Source organism: Chrysochloris asiatica, unplaced genomic scaffold (genome assembly GCF_000296735.1).
Source record: "Chrysochloris asiatica unplaced genomic scaffold, ChrAsi1.0 scaffold00025, whole genome shotgun sequence".
Classification (NCBI taxonomy): Eukaryota; Metazoa; Chordata; class Mammalia; order Afrosoricida; family Chrysochloridae; genus Chrysochloris; species Chrysochloris asiatica.
Window position 1 is genome coordinate 17684254 of NW_006408543.1, and position 26950 is coordinate 17711203.

General features: G+C 50.2%; 1 protein-coding gene across 1 annotated transcript in view; it reads left to right on the forward strand.

The window, feature by feature from the left end:
• The window catches only part of CCDC88C (coiled-coil domain containing 88C), a 154566-nt gene that overhangs the window by 94917 nt on the left and 32699 nt on the right, over nucleotides 1-26950 (forward strand). The window contains exons 11-18 of the mRNA XM_006839573.1: nucleotides 5448-5594; nucleotides 7337-7481; nucleotides 14106-14290; nucleotides 17328-17465; nucleotides 19374-20423; nucleotides 24343-24470; nucleotides 25435-25576; nucleotides 26465-26653. Coding sequence (XP_006839636.1) covers nucleotides 5448-5594; nucleotides 7337-7481; nucleotides 14106-14290; nucleotides 17328-17465; nucleotides 19374-20423; nucleotides 24343-24470; nucleotides 25435-25576; nucleotides 26465-26653 — 2124 coding nt within the window. The remainder of the gene's footprint in view (nucleotides 1-5447; nucleotides 5595-7336; nucleotides 7482-14105; nucleotides 14291-17327; nucleotides 17466-19373; nucleotides 20424-24342; nucleotides 24471-25434; nucleotides 25577-26464; nucleotides 26654-26950) is intronic.

The following is a 26950-nucleotide window of genomic DNA, read 5'->3' on the forward strand; positions in this document are numbered from 1 at the left end:
CACACACACACACACTCAAAAGCAGCCTCTTCCTGAGCCAGGTGGGTTGGGGGACCAGCCCAGTCTTTGTCACACACACACACACACACACTCAAAAGCAGCCTCTTCCTGAGCCAGGTGGGTTGGGGGACCAGCCCAGTCTTTGTCATGGAAACGGTCCACCGGCCTGCTGATTATTCAGGACATAAATTCTCCACACAGACAGGTTTCCAGACACAGGCAGTGACCAGGACTGTCCAGTGCCCACGGCAGATGCCTCAGTGGGGTGAGTTAGAGCATCCTGTAGATGTGCCCCCAGATTGCTGCCACTGCAGCTCCTCCTCCTACATTGGGGGCTACATGCAACCCCTAAAGTGGGATCACAAATGGGGGTAACATCCACCTCTCATCCTAGCACTCTGGCGGGTCTATGTTCCTTGCTGCCCTGTCCACGCAGCCTTGCTCAGACCTGCAGACAGCTTTCTCAGCTTCTGTGCGCTGCGAGCAGGGAGTCCAGAGCCAAACATCCAAGGAGCTTCCAGGCTGGTCAAGGGGTGCCCAGCCTTTCTGAGCCTGGGGTCCCTTTCCACACGACTCCATTGAGTAATAGACTCTGTGTTGTGATTGCTGTTGTCATTGTGGGTCCTTGGGTCACATGGGAACACATAGCCAGGACTTTATCCTGAAGAGCAGCCGGTGGGTTCAGACCTTGGATCTTGTAGTTAGCAGGGAAGTGCTTTAAGCATTGTGCCACCTGGGCTCTGTGTTACAGTACTGTTTTTATCCACCCGACACAACGTGGCTGAATTAGAAACGACTCGATGGCACGTAACTCTTCACGTTGAATCATTTGCATGGTGGAAATGGGCCGTGAGGTTAGCCATGTTTTGAGTTTTTTGTGAATTTTACTGATGACAAGAGACAGCATGTATATATACTTCAGAGACAGTTCCTCAGGCAGCCAGGATGCGCAGGCGGGTTTGCACACACTGAGCAGCCAACATGGGCTAGGAACAGGACCGGCTCCATTGAGTCCAGGCCACAACAGAGCAGAGACACAGTTCTTCTTGGGTTTTGTGACAGGACACATGGACACTCCTCCTAGACAGGGCTTGTGGTAGTCTGTCCGTGTAGGATGATTAAAACGAGCGGCCCCCACTCCCCCGCTGCTTGGAGCTTTTCTGAGGGACTGACTGCCTTGCTATACTGATACCTGCAACTTACTTTGAAATACACTAAAATAAACACCTGAATTTAGAGATCATCTCAACAGAGAAACCTGGAATAATAGCTGGAAAGAGTGGGATAAATAGGTGAATATAGTTGTTAGTGCCGTCGAATCGGTACTGACTCACGAGGACCTTACACACAACTGAATGAGACACTACCTGGTCCTGGCTCTGCTTGGCATCCATGTGATCTTTTCCTTTTTTCTTGTCCTCTTAAAGACATTTTGCTTTCTTCATGTGTGATGGTCTTGATGTCATCCCACAGCTCTTCTGGTGTTCAGTCACGAGTGTCTGATGCATCATATCTGTTGTTGAGATGATCTCTAAATTCAGGTGGAATATGTTCAAGGTCGTATTCTGGCTCTCGTGGACTTGTTTTCATTTTCTTCAGCTTCAGCATGAACTTGCATAGGAGCAATGGATGATGGTGTGGTCCACAGTCTGCCCTTGGCCTTGCTTTGACTGATGATGGGGAGCTTGTGTCTTTCCATACATGTAATCAGTTTGATTTCTGTGCATTCCATCTGGTGAGGTCCATGTGCATGACTTTTATGTTGTTTAAAAAGATACTTGCAATGGACGAGTCATTGGTCTTGCAAATTCTGTTGTGTGATCTCCAGCATCATTTCTCAGTGCCGTAAGCTGGACATTTTGTGAGAACAGAAACACGTTGTCTTGAAGTCCTAAAGGCTGGGTCTCCGAGCAGGGACTGTGTTAGTCCCTTCTGAGACTCTGAGGGAGAACCTGCTTCTGCCCCACTTCTGGGGACCCCAGATGCCCCTTGGTTTGCAGCAGTAGCTTCACATGGTATCCTTCCTCTGACAGGTCCCAGTGAGTCAGAGTGGACGCAACTGGTATCTCATCTGATCCCCACGTGGACCCTGTCTTCATGTGTATCTTAGGCAAGAGGAAACCGTGTGAGGGGTGTGAACAGCCTCGGGTCCCACTGCTGATGTGTGTGTTGACCTGGAGGACCAGAGCCCAATGTGCTGGTCACAGCTCTCACACCGCTAGGGTCAATCCTCACGTCCAGCCCAGGTCTTTATAACCCTGCCCCGCCTTGGAATTCCCTGGGCTGGGGCAGGCTTTAAATAGCTCTGGGTTCAGTTGGGGTCAGGGCAGGGGTGGGGCTGGCTTTGGGCTGCTGCCTGGAGGGATGAGATGGCTTCTCAGGTCTCTAAGCTGGTGTCCAGCTGAACCGTGGTCCTGGGCTTGTGGGTGATGCCTTCTTCAGACCTATCTCAGGAGGTGGTGGGCCAGGCAGTCCATGTGACTGAAGTTGGAAGCAGGCTCATTTGGACAGTAGGTGGGACCATCCATTTCCCTACCATGTTCGTTCTTGGTGCCCTTGCCCATTCCTGCCTGTTAGCATGTTCAGTCCTTGAGCATCTGCCTCACACGCCACCTCTGAGCCATCCACTTGGCACGTGATTCAGGCGCGTGATTGTCCCTGAACACTTGCACAAGGTTCACAGAGCAGAAATGAAGCAGCCTTCCCTCCCACCCTCGAGAAAGAAGTTCACAATCTCAGGGGAGTGGGCCCAGCTGGGGTGGGTGGACTAGGGAGTACAGTGGGGCAGCACAGGTTGGGTTTTGAAGGATACATAGGAGTTGGTTGTAGGATGGAGGGGCAGACTGTGCTGTGTGAACAGGACACCTGAGAATATGGTGATTCTGGGGCATGCTGGTGGTTAGACTGGCTGGACTTTGTTCTCCTTTGACGTCCTCGACATTTTTGGTCTGTGGTGAGTAGCAGTCTGGAGCTTTCTTACTCACACGAGCCCTGTGAGAAGGGTCTGTGGACAGCTGAGGGCAGGGTAGAGACCTAAGGTCAGGATCTCTATGGACCTATGTTCACCCCACAGCTTTGCCACTTGCTGTGAGGTTGTGACTTTGAGGCTTGCTTCTTTTTTATTTTTTAAGCTTTTATTGTGAATTGAGTGATAGTTTACATGGGAGAACATAGGTTTTTCCCTCATCCTATCGTATTTTGTTTCATTACAATGATTACAATCCCCTGCATGCATCATTGAATCATTGGTTAACAGTATTTGCCTCTATTCCCTCTGTTTTGTTTTGGGGAGGGTTTTAATGTACACAGAAACACTCAGGAATATATAGTCATGAAAACAACCAAAGGGCGCATTCTGCACGCCTGCCTCCTGGCCGCCAGCACACAGCCTTTCTCTTTCCATGAGTCTAGAGTGCTCAGTTGCTCTATCTCTCCATGTCCTCATCACGGCCTCCATATCTGGTGTCGCTGCTTCTCTGGTTAGGATCCCACATTCCATTCATGCTCTTCTCCCTTGATGATCCTAGGGTCCTCTGTTCCTGGAATGTAAGATTAACTCCGCCTTTTATGTTACAAAACTTCTCCCTTCACAGTTGTGACAGTCATAATTAGTCATGATAACACTTACTATTAATCATATTAATCCTATCCCCATCTCCTTTCAGCAGACCTGTCTAGACAAGATGAAAACTCTTCAGTGGGGACTGTACCTTCCCCCACACACTCTGAAACTATAAACTCCCTCTTGAAAACTTGTAAGCCAGTCACTTCATGCCTTTATAGCCCCCTCATTTCAGGTAGCCAATGTCTAAGTTGTCTATCCCTATCAACCCTGTATACTGAGGGGATAAGCTTGATCCTTGATGTATAAACTCCTTTCCTCTCAGTTGATATTTTGAGCTACTATGTCCATAAGTAAAGGTCAAGTTAATCAAATTGTAGCAATTTACACTTGCTTCCTGTATCAAATTTATCTTCCTCTCTTTAGGCTCTGGTCATCAAGCCATCGAGGCTAGGTCAAATGGGTACTGTCTGGAAGGTGTTGGGTGTTCTTGTGCATCTCCTCTCACTTCACTGCAGCTGGATGCTTCACTTTCAGCTCTAGCCCTCTGTGGCTATGTCCTTGTCCATGGGCTTGAGTCCCCAGGTCTCACCACACTTTGAACCAACCAATGAGTCAGTCTCTTCATCCGTGAGAGGGGACTGTCCCTCTCAGGGCCGTCGTGGAGTGTGAGCTGGAATACAGAGCACCTAGTGTCTGTAGAGCAGACAGCAGAGGAAGGTGCACAGGTGAACCCTGAGTCGATGACCACACTTCATCTGGTGCCAGCCTTTAATCCCAGATGTTCCACTGACCAAGAATTCAGAATTCTGGCCTGCATCTGGGGAAAATGAGCCAGAAGTAGACAAGCAGGAATGTCCAGCCCAATCCCCATATTAGAACCCGTCACTACAGAAAGCCTTAGAAAAAGGTTCCCTGCTGGAAGGAACCCTCAGATGCCCAGAGGTGGGTAGGTGGGTGGGGAAAAGGGATGTGTTGTATGCATGGAGGCCAGGAAAGTGCCCTCAGCTTAGATGCCTGGTGTGTGTATGTGTGTGTGTGTGTGTATTGTGTGTGTACCATAAACTGAGAAGCACTCAGGAAAGCTCAGTCCACCACACTGCTGAGTGGGGCCAGGAAGGTACCCTCATCCTCTAGCATTGAAGGGTGAAGGAGACATGTGCTGAGCAGATGGAATTGCTCCCTGGTGCTGCTGGTGGCCTGTGACCAGGTTAAAGCATCCAGTGGACTCCTCTCCCACAAGGGGGTTTCCGGGGACTGTCCACTGTTTCCTGCTAGCACACTGCAGGCTGACCATCCAAACTCATGGCTGGTTTGCCATGCTGCCTTAGAGACACCCCATTTTGGGGAAACTGTCAAGAAACTTTGTCTTCCCCAGAGCCTGTGTGTGAAATGTTCGAATAGGAACCATTTTCTGTGAAAGTGTATCTGGAGTAGCCATTGTTTCTGGGACCAGGACCCAGGAGAATGAATGTTGAGTTGAGAAGACTAGACTCAGACCTCAAACCTGGACAGACTCTTGGCATCACCCCTTCCTTGATGAGGAAGCTGGGACTCAGAGAGGCCCTGTATCCATAAGCAGAGGCCACTTGTCTGACACAAGAGTATGTGAAACTCTTCAGGACCTTTCCTGGTAGATGGTAGGCACTGAGTGAGTGTTGCTGCCCCGGATTGGAATGTTTTCTCCATTCATGGATTTGTCCTTTCAGTAGTGAAAGTCTTTGGGCCTGTTGACAAAGGTGATGAGGATAAATGTGGAGACAACTTTCTGCACAGAGCTAATCCCTTGAGGATTGGTTTGGACCCAGGTGGCCCCCTTTGTGCTCTGGCTGTGGAATGCTGGCCCTGTTATCTGATGGTTCTCTGGTGTGTTTCTGTCGCCCAGGAGCTGAGAGAGGACAATATCATCCTAATCGAGACCAAAGGCATGCTGGAGGAGCAGCTGACGGCGGCCCGGGCCCGCGGTGATAAAGTTCACGAGCTGGAGAAGGAGAACCTGCAGCTGAAATCTAAGCTACATGACTTGGAATTGGTATTTCCCACCTCACACTTAGCACGTTGAGGGGGATATGCAGCTGGGGGCAGCTTCCGGTTTATACCGGATGTCCTATAGCAGCTGCTGCTGAAGTGACCTTCAGGGAGTGGCTGGAGAGCACAGCCCTCAGCACCCACAAAACAGAGCAGGCCACCTTCTCTGTTGCTTGTCTGTAGGGATGAACGTACATGGGGGTGTTGGTCAAGAGGGGCTCTGCTGGCATTTACCGTATGGATTAATTGTGGCTCATGAGTCTAGCCCTGGTGGCTGTCATTGTATATAGATAATATTTCATTAGAGACCTTGAGTCTCTCTTCCTAATCTGGGGAATTCTTCCCAAACTCAAGCCCATTGTCATGCAGCCCCTTTGACTCCTGGCCACCTCCTGCCCTCAGGGTGGCGCTGCTCCATAGGTTTGCTTGGCTGTGAGGAGCTCTGGTAGCATAGTGGTTACCAGTCGGGCTGTGAATTGCAAGGTCAGCAGTTGGAAACTACCAGCTGTTCCACAGGAGAAAGATGAGGCTTTCTGCTCCTGTAAAGATTTACAGCTTCGGAAACCCTGTACAGGGTTGCTATGAGTTGGAACCGACTCCACAGCACATAACAACAAAATCTTCATAGAAGCCGAAGCCTACGCCTTCTTCCAGGACACCTCTGGGTGGGTTTGAACATCCCACTTTTAGATCAGCTGATTACAAACCTCTTGTACCACCCAGACTCTTTATAATGGTGGGTGTTGCTAAGTGTTACTGAGTCAGTTCCAATTTATAGCCACTTTGTATATGGTTTCTGAGTAGTAGCTGGTGGGTTTGAACTGCTGACCTTGCAGTTAGTAGTCCAGTACTTACCTGCAGTCCCATACCAGGTGGTGGTGGTGGTGGTTGTTAAGTGCTGTCGAGTCAGTTCTGACTCACAGCGACCCTTATATAGGGTTTCTGTGGAGCGGCTGGTGGGTTTGATCTGCTGACCTTGTGGTTTGCAGTCCGATGCTGATCCCACAGCACCGCACCAGCACTGTTGATTTGAACCCCCAGTTGCCCCCACTGTCATATGGAACTGTGTTCCACAAGCATCAAAACCCAGGCCTGTTTGGGAGGTGCCGCTGAGTAGTCCCAAACCTCCAATCTCTCACTTAATAGAGGAGGCTGTTTAATGGGTGTTGGCTGGCGTGAATGGTTAAGCGCCTGACCACGAACTGAAAAGTTGATAGTTAAATCCATCCAGGGGGGGCCTCAGAAGCCAGGCCTGGTGAGTGCTCCCAAAAGGTCACAGCCTTGAAAAGCCTAGGGGGCCATTCTCTGCACACGCAGACGTGATATAATCAGAATTGATGGCGACAGACTTCACAGCCGGGCCTGCGACAGGGGAGCCTCTGTGCAGCTCTGCTTATGTGGAGCAAACAGGGTATCCAGTTCCTGGACCCTCAGAGGATATAGGGGGGGCAGGCCCCCCCCCCCCCCGAGAGTCTCCAAGCACATCCTCACTGTCTCCCTCTGGCCCTGGGATGGGGAGTTGGACCTCACTGAGGGAGCCCAGCCTCTTCTTCCTACCTAGGACAGGAGGGGCCTCCCTGAGGGTCCCTAGCCCACATCTTTATTCTTTCTTTCCCTCCTCCCTCTGGGGCATCCCTGAGAGACTTTATCCCACCTCCTCACTCTCTCCCTCTGGCCCCAGGACAAGGGGTGGGCCTCCCTGAGGGACCCCAGCCCACCTCCTGAGTCTCTCCTCTCGGGCCCTAGGACAGGGACACAGACAAGAAGCGGATCGAGGAGCTGCTGGAAGAGAACATGGTCCTGGAGATTGCGCAGAAGCAGAGCATGAACGAGTCCGTGCACCTGGGCTGGGAGTTGGAGCAGATGTCCAAGAACGCAGACCTGTCTGACGGTGGGTCGTGTCAGGGACCCGGGCACAGCTTCTGTCTCACCCTGGGCCTAGCCCTCTTCCCGAATCTTCCATGCCAGCCACCTCAGTGCCTTGTGGAGCTGTTCCATGACAGGGCACCCCAAAGGAAAATGTGGGGTCTGACAGCCTGGCTCTTGGCACGTGATGAATAGATCGAGTGTTTCCAGGCCCTCGGTCCCATGTGGCTGCCCAAGAGCAGCCCAAGTGCTGCATGCTACAGTAGACGGCATCCCCAGCGGTCACTGACCCCACCATAAATGGGCCCTGGGTGTGATTTCTTCTTCTTTGCCTAACTGCGGACGATGGACACAGTCTGGGTGGGAGATGTGAGGGCTCCTCTCCTGAGACCTTGGTTTCCTGACAAGCTGCTTGCCTGTCCACTTTCCCTCCTCACTGGCAGCACCCCAAGACAGGGTGTCAGTCCCATGAATGGTAGGTGGGGCCGGGTCGGCAGGAAGCTTCAGCTCAGGCAAACAATGAGCCAATTCCTGTGTCCTAAAATAGCCCACCTGATGGTGCAAGTGAATATTGACTGCAAGCTTTGTAGAGCAAATGCTTCTGGCTTATTTTTCCAGTGGTGTTTGTTTTTTTATTCTGATAGACATCGCAGTGCCTAATGGAAAGGTTGTGGAAGCAGCTGAATACTCTTGTCTTTTCTTTAAGGAGTTCTGTTAGTTCCAAACCTAAAATAAGTTTATTAAGTAAACTATTCATCCGTGTGAAGTTAGCTGGCTCTGTGCTTTGGTGCCTATGAACCCCCTCTGCTGGGGCCTGAGGGTGAAACTAGGATGGACAGAGTGATGAGGAGACCAGTGCCCCCTGGTGGAGCACAATTGTGGTGCACTCTGCTTTGAGCCAAGATCAAATCATGCCAGGATTTCTGTTTGACTTCAAGGCCATCGTGGCTGGTGGGGTCAGAAACCCTCTCCAATTAAGACAGTTGAGTACATTTTGTGATCCTTCGAAGCTCAGTGACCATGATGTAGTCTTGGTGTTCCCAGCCCCTGTTGATATTGCCAGGTGCCGTCGAGTCGGTACCTTATGCACAACAGAACAAAACAATGGCTGCTCCTGCGCCATCCTCAATCATTGCTACACTTGAGCCCACTGATGCTGCCACCTCACTGGGGGTCTTCCTCTGTTTCACTGACCCTCCACTTTGCCAACCATGATGTCGTTCTCTAGGGACTGGTTCCTCTTAACAATATAGACAAAGTATGAGAAACGAAGTCTCCCCATCCTGGCTTCTAAGGAGCATCTGGCAGTACTTCTGCCAACACAGATTTGTTTGTTCTTTTGCCTGTTTATGGTACTTTTAATATTTTTCTCCAACACCATAACTCAAATGTGTCAATTCTTCTACAACCTTCGTTATTCACCATCCAACTTTCACATACATATGAGGTGATTGAAAATACCATGACTTGGGTCAGGTGCACCTTAGTCATCAAACTGACGTCTACTCTTCAGCACTTTAAAGAGGTTTTGTGCAGCAGATTTGTCTAATGTAATATGCATTGTTTGACTTCTTGACTGCTGCTTCCATGGGTGTTGATGGAGGATCTAAGCACAATGAAATCTCTGACAGCTTCAATCTTTTCTCCATTTATATGGATGTTGTTTATTGATCTAGTGGTGAGGAGTTTTGTTTTCTTTGCAGTGATGTGCAACCCATGCCAACGACTTTGGTTTTTGATCTTCAGCAGTGTTTTAAGTCCTTTTCGATTTCAGCAAGCAAGGGTGTGTCACCTACATATAGCAGGTTGCTAATGAGTCCTCCTCCAATCCTGATGCCACATGCTTCTTAATGTAATCCACTTACTCAGATTATTTGTACACAGCATACAGACTAAGTATGGTGACAGACTATAAGCCTGATGCACACCTTTCCTACATTAAAACCATTCCATGTTCCTTGGCTGTTTGAATATACAGGTTCCCTTGTTCTTGATCCTTTCCTTCTTTCTTGTCTTCTTAATGACCTTTTGCTTTCTTCCTGTATGATGTTCTTCATGTCATCCCAGAACTCTTCTGGTCTTCAGTCATTGGTGTCTAATGCATCAAATCTGTTCTTGCACTGGTCTCAGTTCTGGTGGGATATGTTCAAGGCTATTTTGGCTCTTGTGGACTTGTTTTCATTTTCTTCAGCTTGAGCTCACATATGAGCATTTGATGGTCTGTTCCACAATCTGCCCCTGGCCTTGTGTTGGCTGATGATACGGAGATTTTCCACTGTCTCTTTCCACAGATGTAGTCAGTTTGCTTTCTGTATATTCCATCTGGTGAGGTCCATTTATATAGTTGTCTTTTATGTTGTTTAAAAAAAAAAAAAAGTATTTTTAGCCCCTAGTGCCTAGCTTTAAAAAAAAAAAAGAGAGAGAAAGAGATTTGCCATACAGTCAGTTCCAACTCATGGCTCCCCCGTGTGTGTCAAAGGAGAACTGTGCTCACAGGGTTCGCAGTGGATGCGTTTTCATAAGTAGATTCCACTCATGGCGCCCCTGTGTGTGTCAGAGGAGAACTATGCTCCACAGGGTTTTCAGTGGATGAGTTTTAATAAGTAGATTCCTCTCATGGCGCCCCTGTGTGTGTCAGAGGAGAACTATGCTCCACAGGGTTTTCAGTGGATGAGTTTTAATAAGTAGATTCCTCTCATGGTGCCCCCGTGTGTGTCAGAGGAGAACTGTGCCCCACAGGGTTCTCAGTGGATGAGTTTTCATAAGTAGATTCCTCTCATGGCGCCACTGTGTGTGTCAGAGTAGAACTGAGCTCCACAGGGTTCTCAGTGGATGAGTTTTCATAAGTAGATTCCACTCATGGCGCCCCCGTGTGTGTCAGAGGAGAACTATGCTCCACAGGGTTTTCAGTGGGTGAGTTTTCATAAGTAGATTCCTCTCATAGTGCCCCCATGTGTGTCAGAGTAGAAAAGAGCCCCACAGGGTTCTCAGTGGATGATTTTTCATGAGTAGATTCTTCTCATAGCGCCCTGTGTGTGTCAGAGGAGAACTGAGCTCCACAAGGTTCTCAGTGGCTGAGTTTTCAGAGGTCTTTGTCCTAAGGAGTCTCTAAGTGGATTTGAACCGCCAGTATTTTGACTAGTAGCCAAACACGTGACCATTTATGCCACTCCAAACCCACTGCCATCGAGTCGAGCTCTGCTTCCTCTGCTGCTGCCATCCCTCTGCCACCACCTCTTGCCTGCCTTCTCTGGTGTCACAGCTCTCTGTCTCTTGGACCAAGTTGATTCAGCCCCTGGATCTCAGGTCCAGAGGACACACTCCACCCCTGGCTCGCCTTACCTGATGGGAGTTCCCTCCTCTTCATCTCTGGGGTGGTTCATTTTAAATCTAGCAGGTTGGCAAAACTAACCATGTCCCATCTTAGGCTTCCGTACACTTTATTCACACGGTCCCATCCTGTAAGAGTACCATGCCCCTTATTTGCATTGTTAGCAAGCTATCTAGTCCCCTGAGTGGACCACAAGTATCTCAAATTTACATAGCTCTACCAAGTCATTTAGGAGCTCTGATTGTTTTTGTTAAGTACCGTCAGGTCGATTCCAACCCATAGCGACCCTCTATAGGGTTTCCAGGGAGCAGCTGGTGAGCTTGAACCACTGACCTTGCAGTTCAGACAACTTTGCAGTGTGATGCATTAGCACACAGCACCACACCAGGACTCCTAACATAGTGGTTATGAGTCTAGTTTCTAACCTCAAGGTTGGCAATTTGAAACTACCAGCTGTTCTACAGAAGAAAGATGAGGCTTTCTGCTCCCATAAAGATTTACAGCCTCGAAAACCCTGTCGCTATGAGTCGGAACCGACTCCACGGTACTTAACGACAACAACAACCACCCAGTCATTTGCTGGGAGTTACAAAGACTATAGAAGGGTCATATCAAACAATTTACTGCACTGCACACCCCAACATAAAACACAGTCCTCGCAAGTGGACCAATAAGCAAAATCATGGTAAACAGAGGAAAGATTGACATTGTCAAGGATTTCATTTTACTTGGATCTATAATTGACACCATGGCAACAACAGTCAAGAAATCCAACAGTACATTGCACTGAGCAATTTTACTGCAAAAGACCTCTTTAAAGTGTTATAAAGCAAAGGTGTCACTTTGAGGACTAGGGTGCGCCTGACCCAAGTCATGATATATTCAATCACCTCATATGCATGTGAAAGCTGGACCATGAATACGGAAGATTGACGAAGAATTGATTCATTTAAATTGTGTTGTTGGTGAAGAATATTGAAAGTTCCATAGATGGCCAGAAGAACAAACAAATCTATCTTGGAAAAAGTACAGCCAGAATGCTTTTTAAGATGGAAGGATGGCGAGACTGTTTCTCTTACTTGGGGCACTTTGATGTTGTTGTTATGTGCCATGGAGTCGGTTCTGACTCATAGTGATCCTGTACAGGGTTTCCGAGGCTGTAAATCTTTACGGGAGCAGAAAGCTTCATCTTTCTACCATGGAACAGCTGGTAGTTTCAAACTGCTGACCCTGAGGTTCGCAGCCCGATTTGTAACCACTGCGCTACCAGAGCTCCTTGGGGCACTTTGGTAGGAGGGACCAATCCGTGGAGAAGGACATTATGCTCGGTACAATAGAGGGTTAGCAAAAAAAGGAGGACCTTCATCAAAGTGAATTCATACTGTGGCTGCGACAAAAAACTCAAACGTAGTGACGCTTACGGGGATGGTGCTGGGCTAAGCCACGTTTCCTTCTGTTCTGCGGTAGTGTGTTATGAGTTGGAACTGACTCTCGCAGTAACTTGGCACAGACTAAGGTGAAGGGGCCCTGGAGGTACCACAATTAAGTGCTCTCCTGCTAATCAAAATGTTGGTGGTTTGAACCCACCCAGAGGCACTGATTGGACCTCAGTGTCTTTATCCCTACAGCTCCCCCCGAACTCCTCAGTCCATCGAATGACTACCCTGAAGGATACGGCCTAGAAAGCTGTGGAGCCATTTCATGTGTAATTAGTCACGACGAAGTCCTCAAAGCATTTTCCTATTTGAGGGAGTGCGGGCCTTGTGTGTGTAGGTGCTGGGATTGGGTGGGGGTCACAGACACAGTTCAGCCCTCTTGCTACTCAGTCTGCCTCATCGTTTGGGGTCTTTATAGAATCCTGTCTGGAATTCTGGGGCTGTTAAGTGTTGCGCTGCTAGCCTAACGGTAGGTGGTTCAAACCCACCAGCTGCTGTAAGGAAGAAAGATGAGACAGTCTGCTTCCCTGAAGACTTACAGTCTCGAAACTCTGGGGCCATTGGAATCGACTCAGCAGCAGTCGGTTTGAGTTTTTAGTTTTGCTCTCCTTGGTGTCTTGGATGTCTGCAAAACATTAACATGCTCGGCTACTAGCTGGAAGGTTGGAGGTTTGAGTCCACTTCAGAGAACTTCAGAAGAGCTACTTCTGAAAAATTACTGAAAACTCTGTGGTTTTTGTACAGTTGGTTCTCCTCTGACACACGTGGATTTACTTTTGAAAAACCAGTCACTGAGAACCCTGAGGAACACAGTTCTCCTCTGACACACACGGGGGCACCATGAGTGGAATCTACTTATGAAAACTCAGCCACTGAGAACCCTGTGGGGCACAGTTCTCCTCTGACACACACGGGGGCACCATGAGTGGAATCTACTTATGAAAACTCAGCCACTGAGAACCCTGTGGAGCTCTGTTCTCCTCTGACACACACGGGGACGCCTTCAGTTAGAGTCAACTTGATGGCAACTGTTTTTTGTTTGTTTTGTTATTTTAGGGTTGTTGAGGCTGTTAAGTGCTGTAGAGTTGTTTGACTCTTAGCCACCCTTTATAGGGTTTCCAAGGACTGGCTGGTGAGTTTGAACCGCCAAAGTGGGCATCTTTGTTATCTGGATCTGATGTAATAGATTACCACACGTGAGTGGATTCAAGGAACAGACATTTATTTTCTTTAATAGTTTAAGAGGCTGGAGTCTGAGTTCAGGGTGCTGGCACCGGAGCAGGGATGGGGAACCTTTTTTCTGCCAAGGGCCATTTGGGTATCTATACCATCACTTAATATGAATTTATGTTGCTATGAAAAAAAGTTGCTAGATTATTGAATTTAGAGTTGCCTTGGTCATTCCCACCCCTGCTCTAGAGGAAGGCTCTGTTGTCTTTGGGGGAAATGCTGGTCTTTTTCAGCTTCTGTTTCTTGGGCAAATGCTGGTCTTTTTCAGCTTCTGTTTCTTGGGAATCTTCGTGTGGCCTCCTGTGCCCAATCTGCTCTTTATAGATCTCAGAAGTGGTCATCTTAGAACACCCTCTGCACTGGTATGGAGTCCTAGTGTGGCACTGTAGGCTAAGCACTGGTCTGCTAACTACAAGGTTAACAGCTCCTTGGAAACCCTATGGCCTCATCAACATTAACAGAAGGCCCTATTCCCAAATGGAAGTATAACTGCAGGAATAGGGATTAGGGTTTATAACACCGATTTTAGGAGGACACAGTCCATACCGGGGTGCATCATGCCTCAGGGAGCCTGGGGGTTGGTGGCGTCTCTGGTTGGGGAGAGGGCAGCCTCAGCCCCCCAGCGCTGGACCCTGACCCCTTTGTACCTCAGCCTCTAGGAAGTCATTTGTGTTTGAGCTGAACGAATGTGCATCCAGCCGCATCCTGAAGCTGGAGAAGGAGAACCAGGGCTTGCAGAGCACCATCCAGGGCCTGCGGGATGCGTCCTTGGCACTGGAGGAGAGCGGCCTCAAGTGTGGGGAGCTGGAGAAGGAAAAGCAGCAGCTGGGGAAGAAGGTAAGTCCAGGAGGGCAGGGGCTGGGCAGGGTGCTCCCATGGTCAGTTGGAGTCCCAGTTCTCTGTAGCAAGGAGCCGAGCCAGAGATGGGGTGGGAGAAAGAGCCTGCTTCCTGCTTCACTGCCTGCGCATGTCACTTAGCTGGGTGGCTGCATTTATCTGTGACGTGTGGATGAAGGGGCACCCTCCAAAGAGGTGCTGTGAGAATTATGTAAGCCAATGTGGTTAAACGTTGGGCTGCTGACTGCAAAGCTGGCAGTTTGAACCCACCAGGAGAAAGGTGAAATTCTGTTCCTGTAAAGGTTTTTACAGCCTTGGAAACACTCAGGAGCACTTGCTCTCTGTCCTGTAGGGTCGCTGTGAGTCGGAATCGACTCGATACCAGTGGGTAGGAAAGATGAAGGGTCTGGCACACGGGAAACGCTCCGTGAGTTGGCGCTATGAACTATGGATGCTTCACCTGGGATGCAGGAGGGGGAGCAGCCGTGTCCCTGACTCCAGTGGGAGTTCTGCGGGTCCGTGGTTCACGTCCACCTCTGTGCCTGCATGTGTGTGGAATCATGGAAGGACTGTGTAGTGCTTCTCTGGTTGTAAAACAAGAGAGTCTGTGCACACTCCCTCCCCTGAGTTTATGGGATGGGAAGAAGAGGCACCTGAGCTGACAGCTACCAGATCTTCTCCGTCACTCAGTAGAACCTGGATGTTGAGAGGACAGGCCGAGGCTCTGTCACGTGGGCAGTGCTGTCTGAGAGGCCAGGGCTGGTCCATGGCCCGTGGCAGGCCCATCTCCTTTGGGGTGGTTGGATGGTAGGAGCAGGCTTGCACTTCCAGGAGCTTGGCTGGTCCCTCCCACCTCGCCTGAGGTCTTCCCAGCACCACCAAGGGTGGACAGGAGGCTGCAGCAAAGACACACTCCCTTCTGTAATGTGGTGTCATCCCCCACGTGGGACCTCCCAGGCTTGGCGGCTCTCCCTGCCCTATAGCAGTAGCGTGTGTGCCATGCAGCACCCAGTTTCTCCTCTCTCTTAAGGACAGTTGGAAACCCCTCAGGCTCGTGCCACATGTGATGGTGCAGCCAGGAGCGGAGCTGGCCTATTTGTTGCTGAGAGATGCGTGGGCCTGGCACAGGAAGTGTTTTCATGAATAGCAGGCCACCACTGGCTGAGATAAGAAAGAATTGACCTTTAGAAAGATGAGAACCACCTCCTCTAAGGTCCCCTGGCCCCACTACGGAAAGCCTGCAATATTGTCTGTCTGCTTGGAGACTTTGTGGGTTGCCACCCAGTGACCTTTGAGGTGGCTGCTCATGCTTCTCAGTGGTCCCCCTCGCCCTCCTCTAGACATAGACGTTGGCAGTGGGTGTGGTTGGCACCATGTTTGCCTGCTCTCTTAGCTCTCCATCCCACTTCCTTTCAAATCCCTGGGCCAAAGCTTCCACCTTCTTCTCCAGCCCTGTGGGCTACGTCCCGGGTGCCAAGAAGTAGATGGGCGACACCCTGGTTTTCTTATTCATCTCCTGGTTTCAGGGAGTCCCTGAGCCTACTCTCTGAGCCCTGCCCTGAGACACACACTTCCACCCCTGGGCTTGACTGGGGTCTGCCTCAACAGCAGAGGTGATCTGGCTCCCTCTCTTAGGACTTGAAGGTGGGACCACACGCCTCTGGTCATCTTACTGATTGCAGTGCCTGGACTTGAGCTTGGGCTTGTGGGCTCAGAAGAGATCTTGGGCCGTCCAGCTCTGGGGGTCAAGGCGGCACACCTCACTCTGTCCCCTCCTCACTAGAGGCTGGGGGAAATGGCTCAGCCTCTCTGAACAACGGTGACTCATAGAACCAAGAGCACTTGCTGTCTTTACTCCTCACATCCTCTCTGAGGTTGGCCCTGTCACCAAAGGAGAAATCTGGCTTCCAGCTAGGTACCTGGCCTTGTGCAGGAATCGGCAGACACAGAAAGGTCAGGAAAGCTGTTTTCACGGGAAAAAGGACCAGATCCGGCTTAGGCCTGTGTATGTCCATGTTCTGACGTAGTAGAGAGCAGGGTTGTTAGCCCAGCCCTGTGGGACCCTCTCTCCCTGCCTGGTAGAGGCTTGTCCATGAGCTTGTCAGGGAGAAGCTGGCCTGGCCACTTCCTCTGTAGAGGGTTGAGGTCACACACGCACCTGCAGGTCCAGGAGGTGAGGCAGCCCTTCACCTGAGTAGAGGTTGGGTCTACAGACCAGAGCTTTGAAGTGGCTCCGAAGGGTTCAGTAATTATTGTGTGCATGGTGCATAGTGACCAGGTCTCCGAGTAGGAGATTCTATGGTGGGCAGTGGCTGAGAGGTACTGAAGTTGGTCCTCAGCTCTCCGTGTCACATCCAGTGGTGATGTCGGGTGGGTCCGCAGTGTGTGGTTCTGACCCATGGGATGGAGAAGATGGGAGGTAGACACACAAGACCCAGAGGATAACTGAGCACATGGCTGGGGGACCAGCCCGCAGGAAGCTGAGCAGAGAGGGTCTACAGGCCTGTGCCAAAGAGGAAGAGCTGAGTCATTGGGTAACTGTAGACAGTTGGGGTGCTGGGGGGTGACTACAACACAAAGTCAGCACAGTGTTTCCTGGAGAAAAACCTGACCTTACTGTTTCTGAGACAATTCCGACTCACTAGTAACCTTGGAGGAAAGTCCTACTTACCCTATAGGGTTTCCAAGGCTGGACTGCAAGGTCGGTTTTAACCACAAGGTCAGCTGCTCAAGCTCACTAGCTGCTCCTCGGAAACCCTATACTGGTCGGAATAAGTCATAACCTATTAATTGAACCAACTCGACAGCACTTAACAGTAACAACCATCTTTACGGGAGCAGACTGCCTCGTCTTTCTCCCTCCAAGTAACTAGTGGGTTTGAACCACCAACCTTTTCATCCAGTGGTTAGCCCATTGTTGAAAAAAGGCTTCGGGGTGTGTGTGTGTGTGTGTGTGTGTGTGTGTGTGTGTGTAAGAAATTCACGTTTTACTTTGTAATGCCGGCCGAGTTCTGAGACTAACGCTCAGGCTGTGCAGGTTGAGAAGTTACAGAGCCAGCTGGAGAGGGAGAAGCAGAGTAACCAGGACCTGGAGACGCTGAGCGAGGAGCTCATCAGGGAGAAGGAGCAGCTACAGAGCGACATGGAACTACTGAAGGCGGACCGAGCCAGGCAGGTGGGCGCTTTCGGAGGAGCTGTTGCCCGCAACTCCGGCCTCCTGCAGGGGCCCTGGTGAAGGCCCCTAGCCCTTGCCTACTCACTAACCCGGGGAATCATGGGTTACCAGTTGGCTGACGTTACTGTCACTGAAACCAGTGACTTTCACCCAGCATTGACCCTCCCCTCCCCCAGGACACGTGGCCATGTCTGGAGGTATTTCTGATCCTCCTGATTGGGGGAGGGTGGGGGGGTTGCTACTGGCATCGAATGGGTAGAGGTCAGGGATGCTGCTGGACATCCTGTGATGCACAGGACAGTCCCCATAATAGAGAACAATCCACAGACCCACAGCAGACGTTTCCCAGGGGCTCATAGTGTGGCGGCTGCAAGCCCGTGGGGCTTTATTTGCCTCAACAAATAAAGGAAGTCCTGGGGAGGCAGCGGTGCTGACAGAAGGCTCTGAAATGGCACCTAGGACCCAGGCTTCTCCCAGCCTCCCCTGCACCCCCAGCCTGCCTCTGTGGCTGCTGTATGTGTGCCCCACAGTAAGGACAGGAAGGGAGTAGAGGGCAGGGGAGACCCTCCCAAAACCCACCGTGGACAGCTTACTCACCAGAGCTGACACAGAATCTCCAGCTGCAAAGGAGGAGGAGGAGGTCTAGTATTCTGGTTTCTCAGCATATGTAGTAGGTCTCTGGGTGGTTAAATTATTCGTGCTCCAGCGCTAACCAGAAGGTTGGTGTTTGAGCTCCCCCTACAGTGCCACATAAGGAAGCCCTGGTGGTCTGTAGGGTTATAGTCAAGAAGGCTCTGAGGGGCTCAGTTCTGTTCTCTTAACACTGGCTGGAACTGACTTGAGAGTAACAGGTTTCGTTTTCTAGTGATTCCTTTCCCCCCAGTAAAGAAAAACGGGTTTCATGTGTAGAGTCCTGGTGTGGCGCTGCAGGATAATGCACTGGACTGCAAGGTTGGCAGTTCAACCCACCAGCTGCTCCTCAGAAACCCTATACAGGGTCGCTGAGAGTCAGAATCAACTCGACAGCACATGACAACAAGAGCAATATGTGTAGTAAACCGATTTATAGAATTTCTGCCTGCATGTAGCTCATAGCATAGAAGACAACCAAAAGGTAACCAGCAAGGTGAGTGCAGGTTACGGGTAAAGGTGCTTAAGCAGAGAATTAGGTATCTTCACACACGGCTCCCGAGAGGCAGCAGAACTTATACTGAGCCTTCAGAGTGAAGAGTCAGTGATAGGTGAGCTCCTGGAATGGTATTTAGGTGGAGGGAACAGTGACACGTGAGGTCTTGGAACAGTATTTAGACACATGTGCAAAGTGTCTGAAGCAGGAAAGGCTGGGAAGTAGAAGTAGAAGGGGCTGCAGGGGTGAGCAGGAGACAGGTCACAGGGTCTTGCCAGCCAAGATGGAGACCGGAGAGAAATCGCTGCAAGATGTAAATGAGGGAGAGAGGTGTGGCTTCCACATTAACACATGCTGGCTGCTGTCAATATGTATGTGTATTCAAGTTAATTCTGCACCCTGACCTGAATATTGTTTTCCCCCTTTAGATGGGGACCACTTTCTCACTTCTCTCACTTCCCTACCTGCTTGACCACTCTTGTTTTTTTCTGAGCTTTTATTGTGTATTGAGTGAATGAAGGCTTCCAGGGCGGATGACCAGTTTTACATTCAGCAAATCGTTGTAATGATTACAGTCTGTCAGTCAATATGTTTTGACTTGAAGCATCTGAATAATTCATTCTCAGCCCTCCTACCTGTGTCTGTATCAGGCCATGGGGTCCATATCAAGATGGCTCGTGGGTACATTCTAGGATGGTTCTTCCAGGCCCCAGTTTGCACCTAAACCACTGGAATGTGCATGTAATAAACATCCCGCGTTGTTCCGTCCCATTCCCCTGTAGATCAAGGACCTCGAGCAAGACAGAGATCATCTCAACCAAGTGGTGTGGACTCTGCGGGAGAGGTCACAGGTCAGCAGTGAGGCCCGCGTGAAGGACGTTGAGAAGGAGAACAGGGTCCTCCATCAGACAGTGACGGAGACCAGCAGCCAGCTCAGCCAGCTGGAGTTCCAGAAGCAGCAGCTGCAAAGGGACTTGGAGCAAGCGAAGGAGACGGTGGCGCGGGCCGGGGAGCTGGAGAAGGAACTGCGCCGGCTGGAGAAGGAGAATCAGAGTCTGGCCAAGCAGGCCGCCTCCCTGACGCCCGTCTCTGAGAAGGCCGACGCGCTGGAGCTGGAGAACCGGAAGCTGAGGAAGTCTCTGGATACCCTGCAGAACGTGCAGACGCAGCTTAAGGGCCTGGAGCGCGACAACAAGCAGCTGGACGAGGCGAACCTGGAGCTGCGGAAGATGGTGGAGACGCTGCGCTTCACCAGTGCCAAGGTGGCACAGATGGAGAGGGAGACCCAGGAGCTGCAGCAGGAGAAGGAAGAGCTGCGGAAGAATGTGGAGCTGCTCAAGGCTCTGGGTAAGAAGTCGGAACGCCTGGAGCTCAGCTACCAGGGAGTGAGCACCGAGAACCTGCGGCTGCAGCAGAGCCTGGAGAGCAGCAGCCAGAAGTCGCAGGCCCTGGAGCGGGAACTCCGGGAGCTGGAGGCAGAGAATCAGGGCCTGCAGAGAGACCTGGAGACTCTGCGGCTCTCCAGCAAGCAGCTGGAGAGATCGGAGCAGGACAAGAAGGCCTTGGAGCAGGAGGTGGCCCAGCTGGAGAAGGACAGGAAGTTGCTGGAGAAGGAGACGAAGCGGCTCTGGCAGCAGGTGGAGCTGAAGGATGCAGTTCTGGACGAGAGCACCAGCAGGCTGTCCGCGGCTGAGAGGGAGAACCGCACACTGGACAAGGAGCTAGCCCGCTGCCGTGATGCAGCCAGCAAGCTGAAGGAGCTGGAGAAGGACAACAGGGACCTCACCAAGCAGGTCACTATGCACACGAGGACACTGACAACCCTGAGGGAGGTGAGCCACCTGCGGGGGTCCCTCTGACCAGGGCTGGTGGGGTTGGCGGGTCTGCATGGGGCATGGCGGGTGGGTCCAGAATGCGCTGGGACTCTGCCCTAGTGAAGTTGTATCCCTCATTATCAACGTAGGAATAATAGAAAGTGTAAAGCCAAATGATGTCACCTGTTCTCAATCTAATGGCACAGTGGGTTAAACGTTGAGCTGCTGACAGAGAGGTTGGTGGTTTGAACCCACTGGCTGCTCTGTGGGAGAACGATGAGGCAGCCTGCTTCCATAAGACGCCCACTCTCAGAAACCCTCCAGGGCAGTTCTGCTCTGCCCTATCCGATTGCTCTGAGTCGGAATTGATGTAACAGTTGTGGGTGGAGTTGGTTGTGAATTCTCACATCTCATGCAGGCGACTCGCATGCGAGTCGTCACCACCGTATGTCCTGCAGAGCCACCAACCAGCCATGTGTCAGTGCAGGCTTTCAGACTAATGTGCACTTGAAAGATATGACCATCTACTTCCCCAGAAATCAGCCAGTGAAAACCCCATGAATCACAAAGGTCCGATCCACAACTGATCGTGGGGACAACACAGGACCACTGTGTGTGGTGTCGCCACGAGTCAGGCACACCACCCTGAGAAAACCTGTGTTTCTTTTGTCTCATTGCTTTCCCTGGGCTTGTTCATATACACATAACTTGCTTCCAAGCTACTCATCTGAACTGCTATGCTTGCTTCTTTTTTTTTTTAATGGTGAATTGAGGGATAGTTTATATGGGAGAACATCGGTTTTACACTCATCTTATCGTATTTTGTGTCAGTGCAGTATTACAATCCCCTCCATGCATCATCATTCGATAGTATTTCCTTCTAGTCCATCTGTTTTTTTCTTGTTGTTTTTTTTATATCAGGAATATATAATAATTTAAACAACCCAAGGGCACATTCTGCAAGCTTGCCTCCTGGCTGTCAGCACACAGCCTTTCTCTTTCCATGTGTCTAGTAGAGTCCTCAGCTGCTCCTCTCTCCATGTCCTTATCTCTGCCTCCATCTCTGATGTTGCTGCTTCTCTGGATAGGGTCCCTCATTCCACTCGTGCTCTTCTCCCTCAATGGTCCTAGGGTCCTCTGTTCCTGGACTGTAAGATTAGATTAACTACTCCCCCATTTTTGTTACAAAACTTCTACCTTTACAGTTATGACAATCACAATTCATCATGATAACAGTTACTCAGTATTGAATCATAAGAATCCTATCCCCATCTTTCATCAGACCTGTCTAGACAAGATAAAAACTACTCAGTGAGGGTTCTACCTCCCCTACCCCAAACACACACACTCTGAAACTAAACTCCCTCCTGAAAACTTGTGATCTGCTTACTTCTTATGTCTTTTCTCTTTCAATAGTTTCCAAGGCCAGAATGACTGTTGGCTGCAAGATATTTTACCCTCCACATGGATTTAGATTTTTTTTTTACGTTTTTACTGGGAATTGAGAGATAGTTTACATGGGAGAACATTGGTTTTGCACTCATCATTTCATTGCAATGATCAGGTAGATTCATTTTTTTAAAAATGTTTTATTGTGAATTATGTGATTGTTTACATGGGAGACATTACTTTTACATTCATCCTATCCTATATCATTTCATTGCCTTGGTTACAGTCCCCTCCATGTATCATCAACCAACCAAAGGGTATACACTACAAACTTGCCCCCCGGTCGTCAGCACACAGCCCCTCTCCCTCTCTGTGTCTAAAGTCCTCAGCTGCTCCATCGCTCCACGTCATCATCTCTGCCTCCATATCAGGCATCACTGCTTCTCTGGGTAGGGTCCCGCTCTCCACTCTTCTTCCTTGGTGGTGTCAGGGACCTCCGCTCATAGACTGAAAAGTTAATCACTCCCCTCCTTGCTACAAAACATCTACCTTTACATTTCCAACCCTCACAATCAGTCCTGATAACAATTATTCAGTATTGTATCACAAGAGACCTGTCTGCATTTCCTTTCATCAGCCCTGCCTAGATGTATTGGATACTACTCAGTGGAGATTCTGCCTTCTTCCACACCCTCTGGATTTAGGTTTCCTCTTGAAAGCTTGTAAATCAGTTACTTTTTGCCTTTGTAGGCCCTCCCTCACACTTTTAATAGCCAATATCCAAGTTGCCCATCGCTGTCTACTCTGTGTGTGGGAGGGGGTGGGAGGTGGGAATGATCCTTGCTATAAAGATTTGTTCCCTCTTTTGAGATACTACATCCATAGGTGTAGGTCCAGTTCATCAAATTGTATCAGATTACTCTTTTTTCTTTCCTCTTCTTTTTACTTCTGGTTGAGCTCTGATCATCCAGTCATTGAAGCCAGGTCAAGTGGGTATTATCTGCAAGTGTGGGTGTTCTTATGCATATGCCCTCTCTTCTTATCAGCTGGATGCTTCACTCTCCACTCTAGTCTTCTGTGGCTATGCCACTGACCCTGGGCCCAAGAGTCCCCAGGTTTTGCCACACTACTGGCCAACCAGGTCTCTACCCGGGTTCACAGGAGTCTATTGAACGTTGTAGGGCTTAGCTCGCAGCTTCATTGCTGTTTTTCCCTCACTTCTCTTTGTCTGTGACGAACGTGATCACCAATCAGAGTGTGTATTCCCATCGGTAGATTCATTTTTGATTGCTTAAAAATAATACTGCGCATCCTTGTGCACACATGCCTGTGTGAAAATAACAAGGGGGCTTCGAAAGGACTGAAAAAAATAAAATTACCTCTTCATCCCATGTTTTTCCTTGAACTAGTTTTTTGAAGCCCCCTCATGTCTGATGGATTTCACGGGATATTTTCCTAGTGTGGGATCGCAGGATCACAGAGGATGAATGTTTTCAAGTTCTTGATAGATGCAGGATTCTCCAGAAATTTTGCGTTCCCTGGTACAGGCAGTGCTCGTTTTATCATGCTTCCCAGCTGTCGTGTTGTTTTGTGTTTACAGATTTGGGGCAACACTGTTAAGTCCCTCGGCACCATTTTACAAACAGCCTGTGTTCATTTTGTGTCTCTGTGTCACGGTTTGGTAATTCTCAATGATATTTCAAGCGTTTTCATAATACACTTCCTTCCCTACGTACAATGTAAATAAAACTCTCGTCTCCACTGGGAAACGTGTGACTCGCTTTATGGTAGAACTCACTTCATTGTGGTGGTCTGGAACTGAGTCCACAATGTCTCCAAGATGGCCTGTGTTTTGTGCCCGGGTCATTGTTCACCCCTTGTGTTCTGGGGTGTAACTGCTGCGCTCATGCTCTCAGCACCCGAGTGGTATCTCATGGTCCCAGTTCAGTCTCGCTCCTAGGGGAGCTGTGACACCAGGCAGAACATATGTATCTAACTAGGGATGCCAGTAAATTGGGCCACAGTGAGCTACGGTGAGCTTCCTGATCAGCATCCACATTCTGAAAAGCAGCTGAAACCAGGGTGTGAAATGAAATCTTGCCTTTTTTTCTACCTTTTTCGTCTATCCCAAATTCTTTGCCATGAATGTTTAAGGAGTCCTGGTGTGGCGTTGTAGGATAAGCACTGGACTGCTAACCACAAAGTCAGCGGTTCAGATTCACCAACTGCTCCTCAGAAAGCCCCTAAAAGAGGCTCTCATGTTACGAGAAAACACCTCTGCTCAGAAGTCAGCCAGAGTGGGTGTCTCAGCCACCTTAGGTGCCCGTTGGACCTCTTCTAACCTGTGTCACCTGGTCTGCGGGGAGAGAAGGTCTGCTGAGACCCATCCTTTAAGGTATGTTCCTGGTGTATTCAGATCAACCAGTCAGAGCAGGTGCTGGCCCATGATGTGAGAAGACAGGTGCTCAGATTGGGGGTGACCTGAGCCCCTCGCTGCTGTGTTTCTCCTGGGCCCCCATCCTGAGTTCACACTTTCTGATCACTGCAGGACCTGGTGCTGGAGAAGTTGAGGAGCCAGCAGCTGACCAGTGAACTGGACAAGCTGAGCCGGGAACTGGAGAAGGCCGGCCTCAGCAAAGAGCTACTGCTTCAGGACGATGGCGCCAACCATGACACGTGAGGCTGTCCCCTCCGTGCCACTCACATCCCCTCCTAACTGTTCTTCACCACCAAGGGCTCGCCCTTCCTAGTCCTCATCTTGTACCTTGAGGTCCCTGGGGAAGAGTGTAAATAGATATCTATGTTAAACTGATGTGATTGTTCGAGGAAACCCAGGATCTTAGGCTTTTGCTGGACTTGTCACTTACCAGATCCACATGTAGTTGGTGGTGACGTGGTGCCTTTGTCGTGTGGTGAAGAAGCCACGGACAAACCTCTTGCCTACCACTGTCACATTGGGCAAGTCGCTTAGCCTTTCTGAGACTCAGTTTCCCCATGTGTAAAACAATACCTCCCTACGACGATGGTGCATGATGGGGCAGTGTTCTGTTCTGTTGTGCATAGGCCGCTATGAGTCGGTACTGACTCATTGGCACCTCACAACAACAAGAATGATGTCAGAGTCTTGGTGTGCCACTGTAGGATAAGCACTGGACTGTACGTTCAGTTTGAACCACAAGGTCAGTGGTTCAAACCCACCAGCTGTTACTCAGAAACTCTACACAGGGTTGGTCACTATGAGATGGAAACCAACTTTTTTTGTTGAGTGCCTCAAACAACAACACGGTGATGTCAGGGGTCCTGGTGTGGTGCTGTAGGGTAAGCACTGGACTGCTAGCCACAAAGTCAGTGGTGCAAACCCACCAGCCACTCTTTGGGTCACTATGAGTCAGAACTGACTCGAAGGCACTTAACCCCAACAACAACGAAGACTGCTGTGCCGCATTGTCACAGGGGTGTGTACTCGGCGAGCCGGGGGTCAGGGCTCTACACACGTGGTTTTTGGGCTTCTGCAGCATTTCCAGGCTGGAGACTACAGGGAGCGACAGATGCCAGTTTAAAGGGGAGGCATTGAGAGAGTGACAGCTGATGGGTGGTGGGGGCAAATAAGTGATCCTATTGTATCCTTGTGATTTTTCAGCAAGTACAAGCTTTTGGAGGGCAGAAATGAATCCGCATTAAAAACAACGCTAGCCATGAAAGAAGAAAAGATTGTGTTCTTAGAAGCCCAGGTGGAAGAGAAGGAGAGCCTCAATGACCACTTGCAGAACGAGCTCCGACTGGTACGAGTGGACTGCTGTCACCGCGGAGCCAGCGTGGGCACAGGGCGGGGGCGGGGCTCTGCCTCCCTCTCTCCAACTCCTCATGTGGGCACCACGGGCAAGGCATGGGTGCCCATCTCCTGGGGTGGGGTTGGGTGAGTCACAGGGCAGGCCCGGGGATGCTGATGAGAGCCCACAGGAGTGGGGAACTTGGGGTCCTGGGGCTCCTTCCAGTGGGACAGCACATACGGGCTGGGGAGACGTACCAGGTGTCACCTCTTGGACACACATGCACACACGTGTACTCCGCCAGCCTTTCTGCTGAGCACGTGGTGTGCTTCCTGGCTGTGTGGCTGGATGAGAAATCTACAACAAAGCAGTTAGAGTGCTGGAGGAGGCTTTAAAATGACCTGGTCCAGATGCCCCCCCACGTCTCCATTGTATGACCCTCAGACTACTGCCCTTTCTGTCTTCTCTGGAAAGGGAGGGAGGGAGGAAAGCCAGAGGAGCAGAGGTTAGAGGTAGCTCCCCCAGAAGCCAAAGGCCTGGCTGCCTTGTGTGCACCAGTACCAGGTGAATAATCGGGTATGTGGGGTGGATAATTAGGCATGGGGTCATCCCCTAGACCTACATACCTACACTTGGCTCAAGGAGCCCTGGTGGCACAGTGGATTAATCAGTGGGCTGCTAATCACAGGGTCAGAAGTTCAAACCCACCAGCCACTCCATGGAAAAAAGATGAGATTGTTCCCGTAATAATGTCTAGTCTCGGAACCTGACGGAGCAGTTCTACTCTGCCCTGTAGCGTCTCCAGGAGCCAGAATGGACTCGATGGCAGTGGGTTTATTCTTGATTCGGAGCCTGGGGGCTTCCTGCCTCAGGTCTGTACTCTGACCCTGGGCCTTCCAGGTGAAACAGGAATGTGAGCTGCTCAAGCAGGACCAAGGCGAGGGTCGGCAATTACAGAACTCCTTCAAACACCCCCTGGGGACGCTGACCACCTGTCACCAGAGCAAAGAGACCTGGGGGCCCAGCCACAAGGACACCACCATGGAGCTGCTCCGCGTAAAGGACCGGGCCATTGAGCTGGAGCGGAATGTGAGTGGCTTCGAGAGGTCATCCTCTTAGTACCATGAACAGACATTGTGACCAGGCTGACTCAGGACCTGCGAATAATATTTAATCATCATTGTCTTCTTGGTGAAGGCTTGCACACCACTTGAGGTTCCCATTCAACAGCCACTACTCAGGTTGTTCAGTGATACTGGTTACGTCCCTCATGATGCATGAACAGTCTCATTATTTCCACTCTGCTTGTTTTGTTTCCATTAATCTGGTTTCCCTGCCCCTTACGTTCTCTCTCGGGTTTAGGTAATCTGGTTTCCCTGCCCCTTA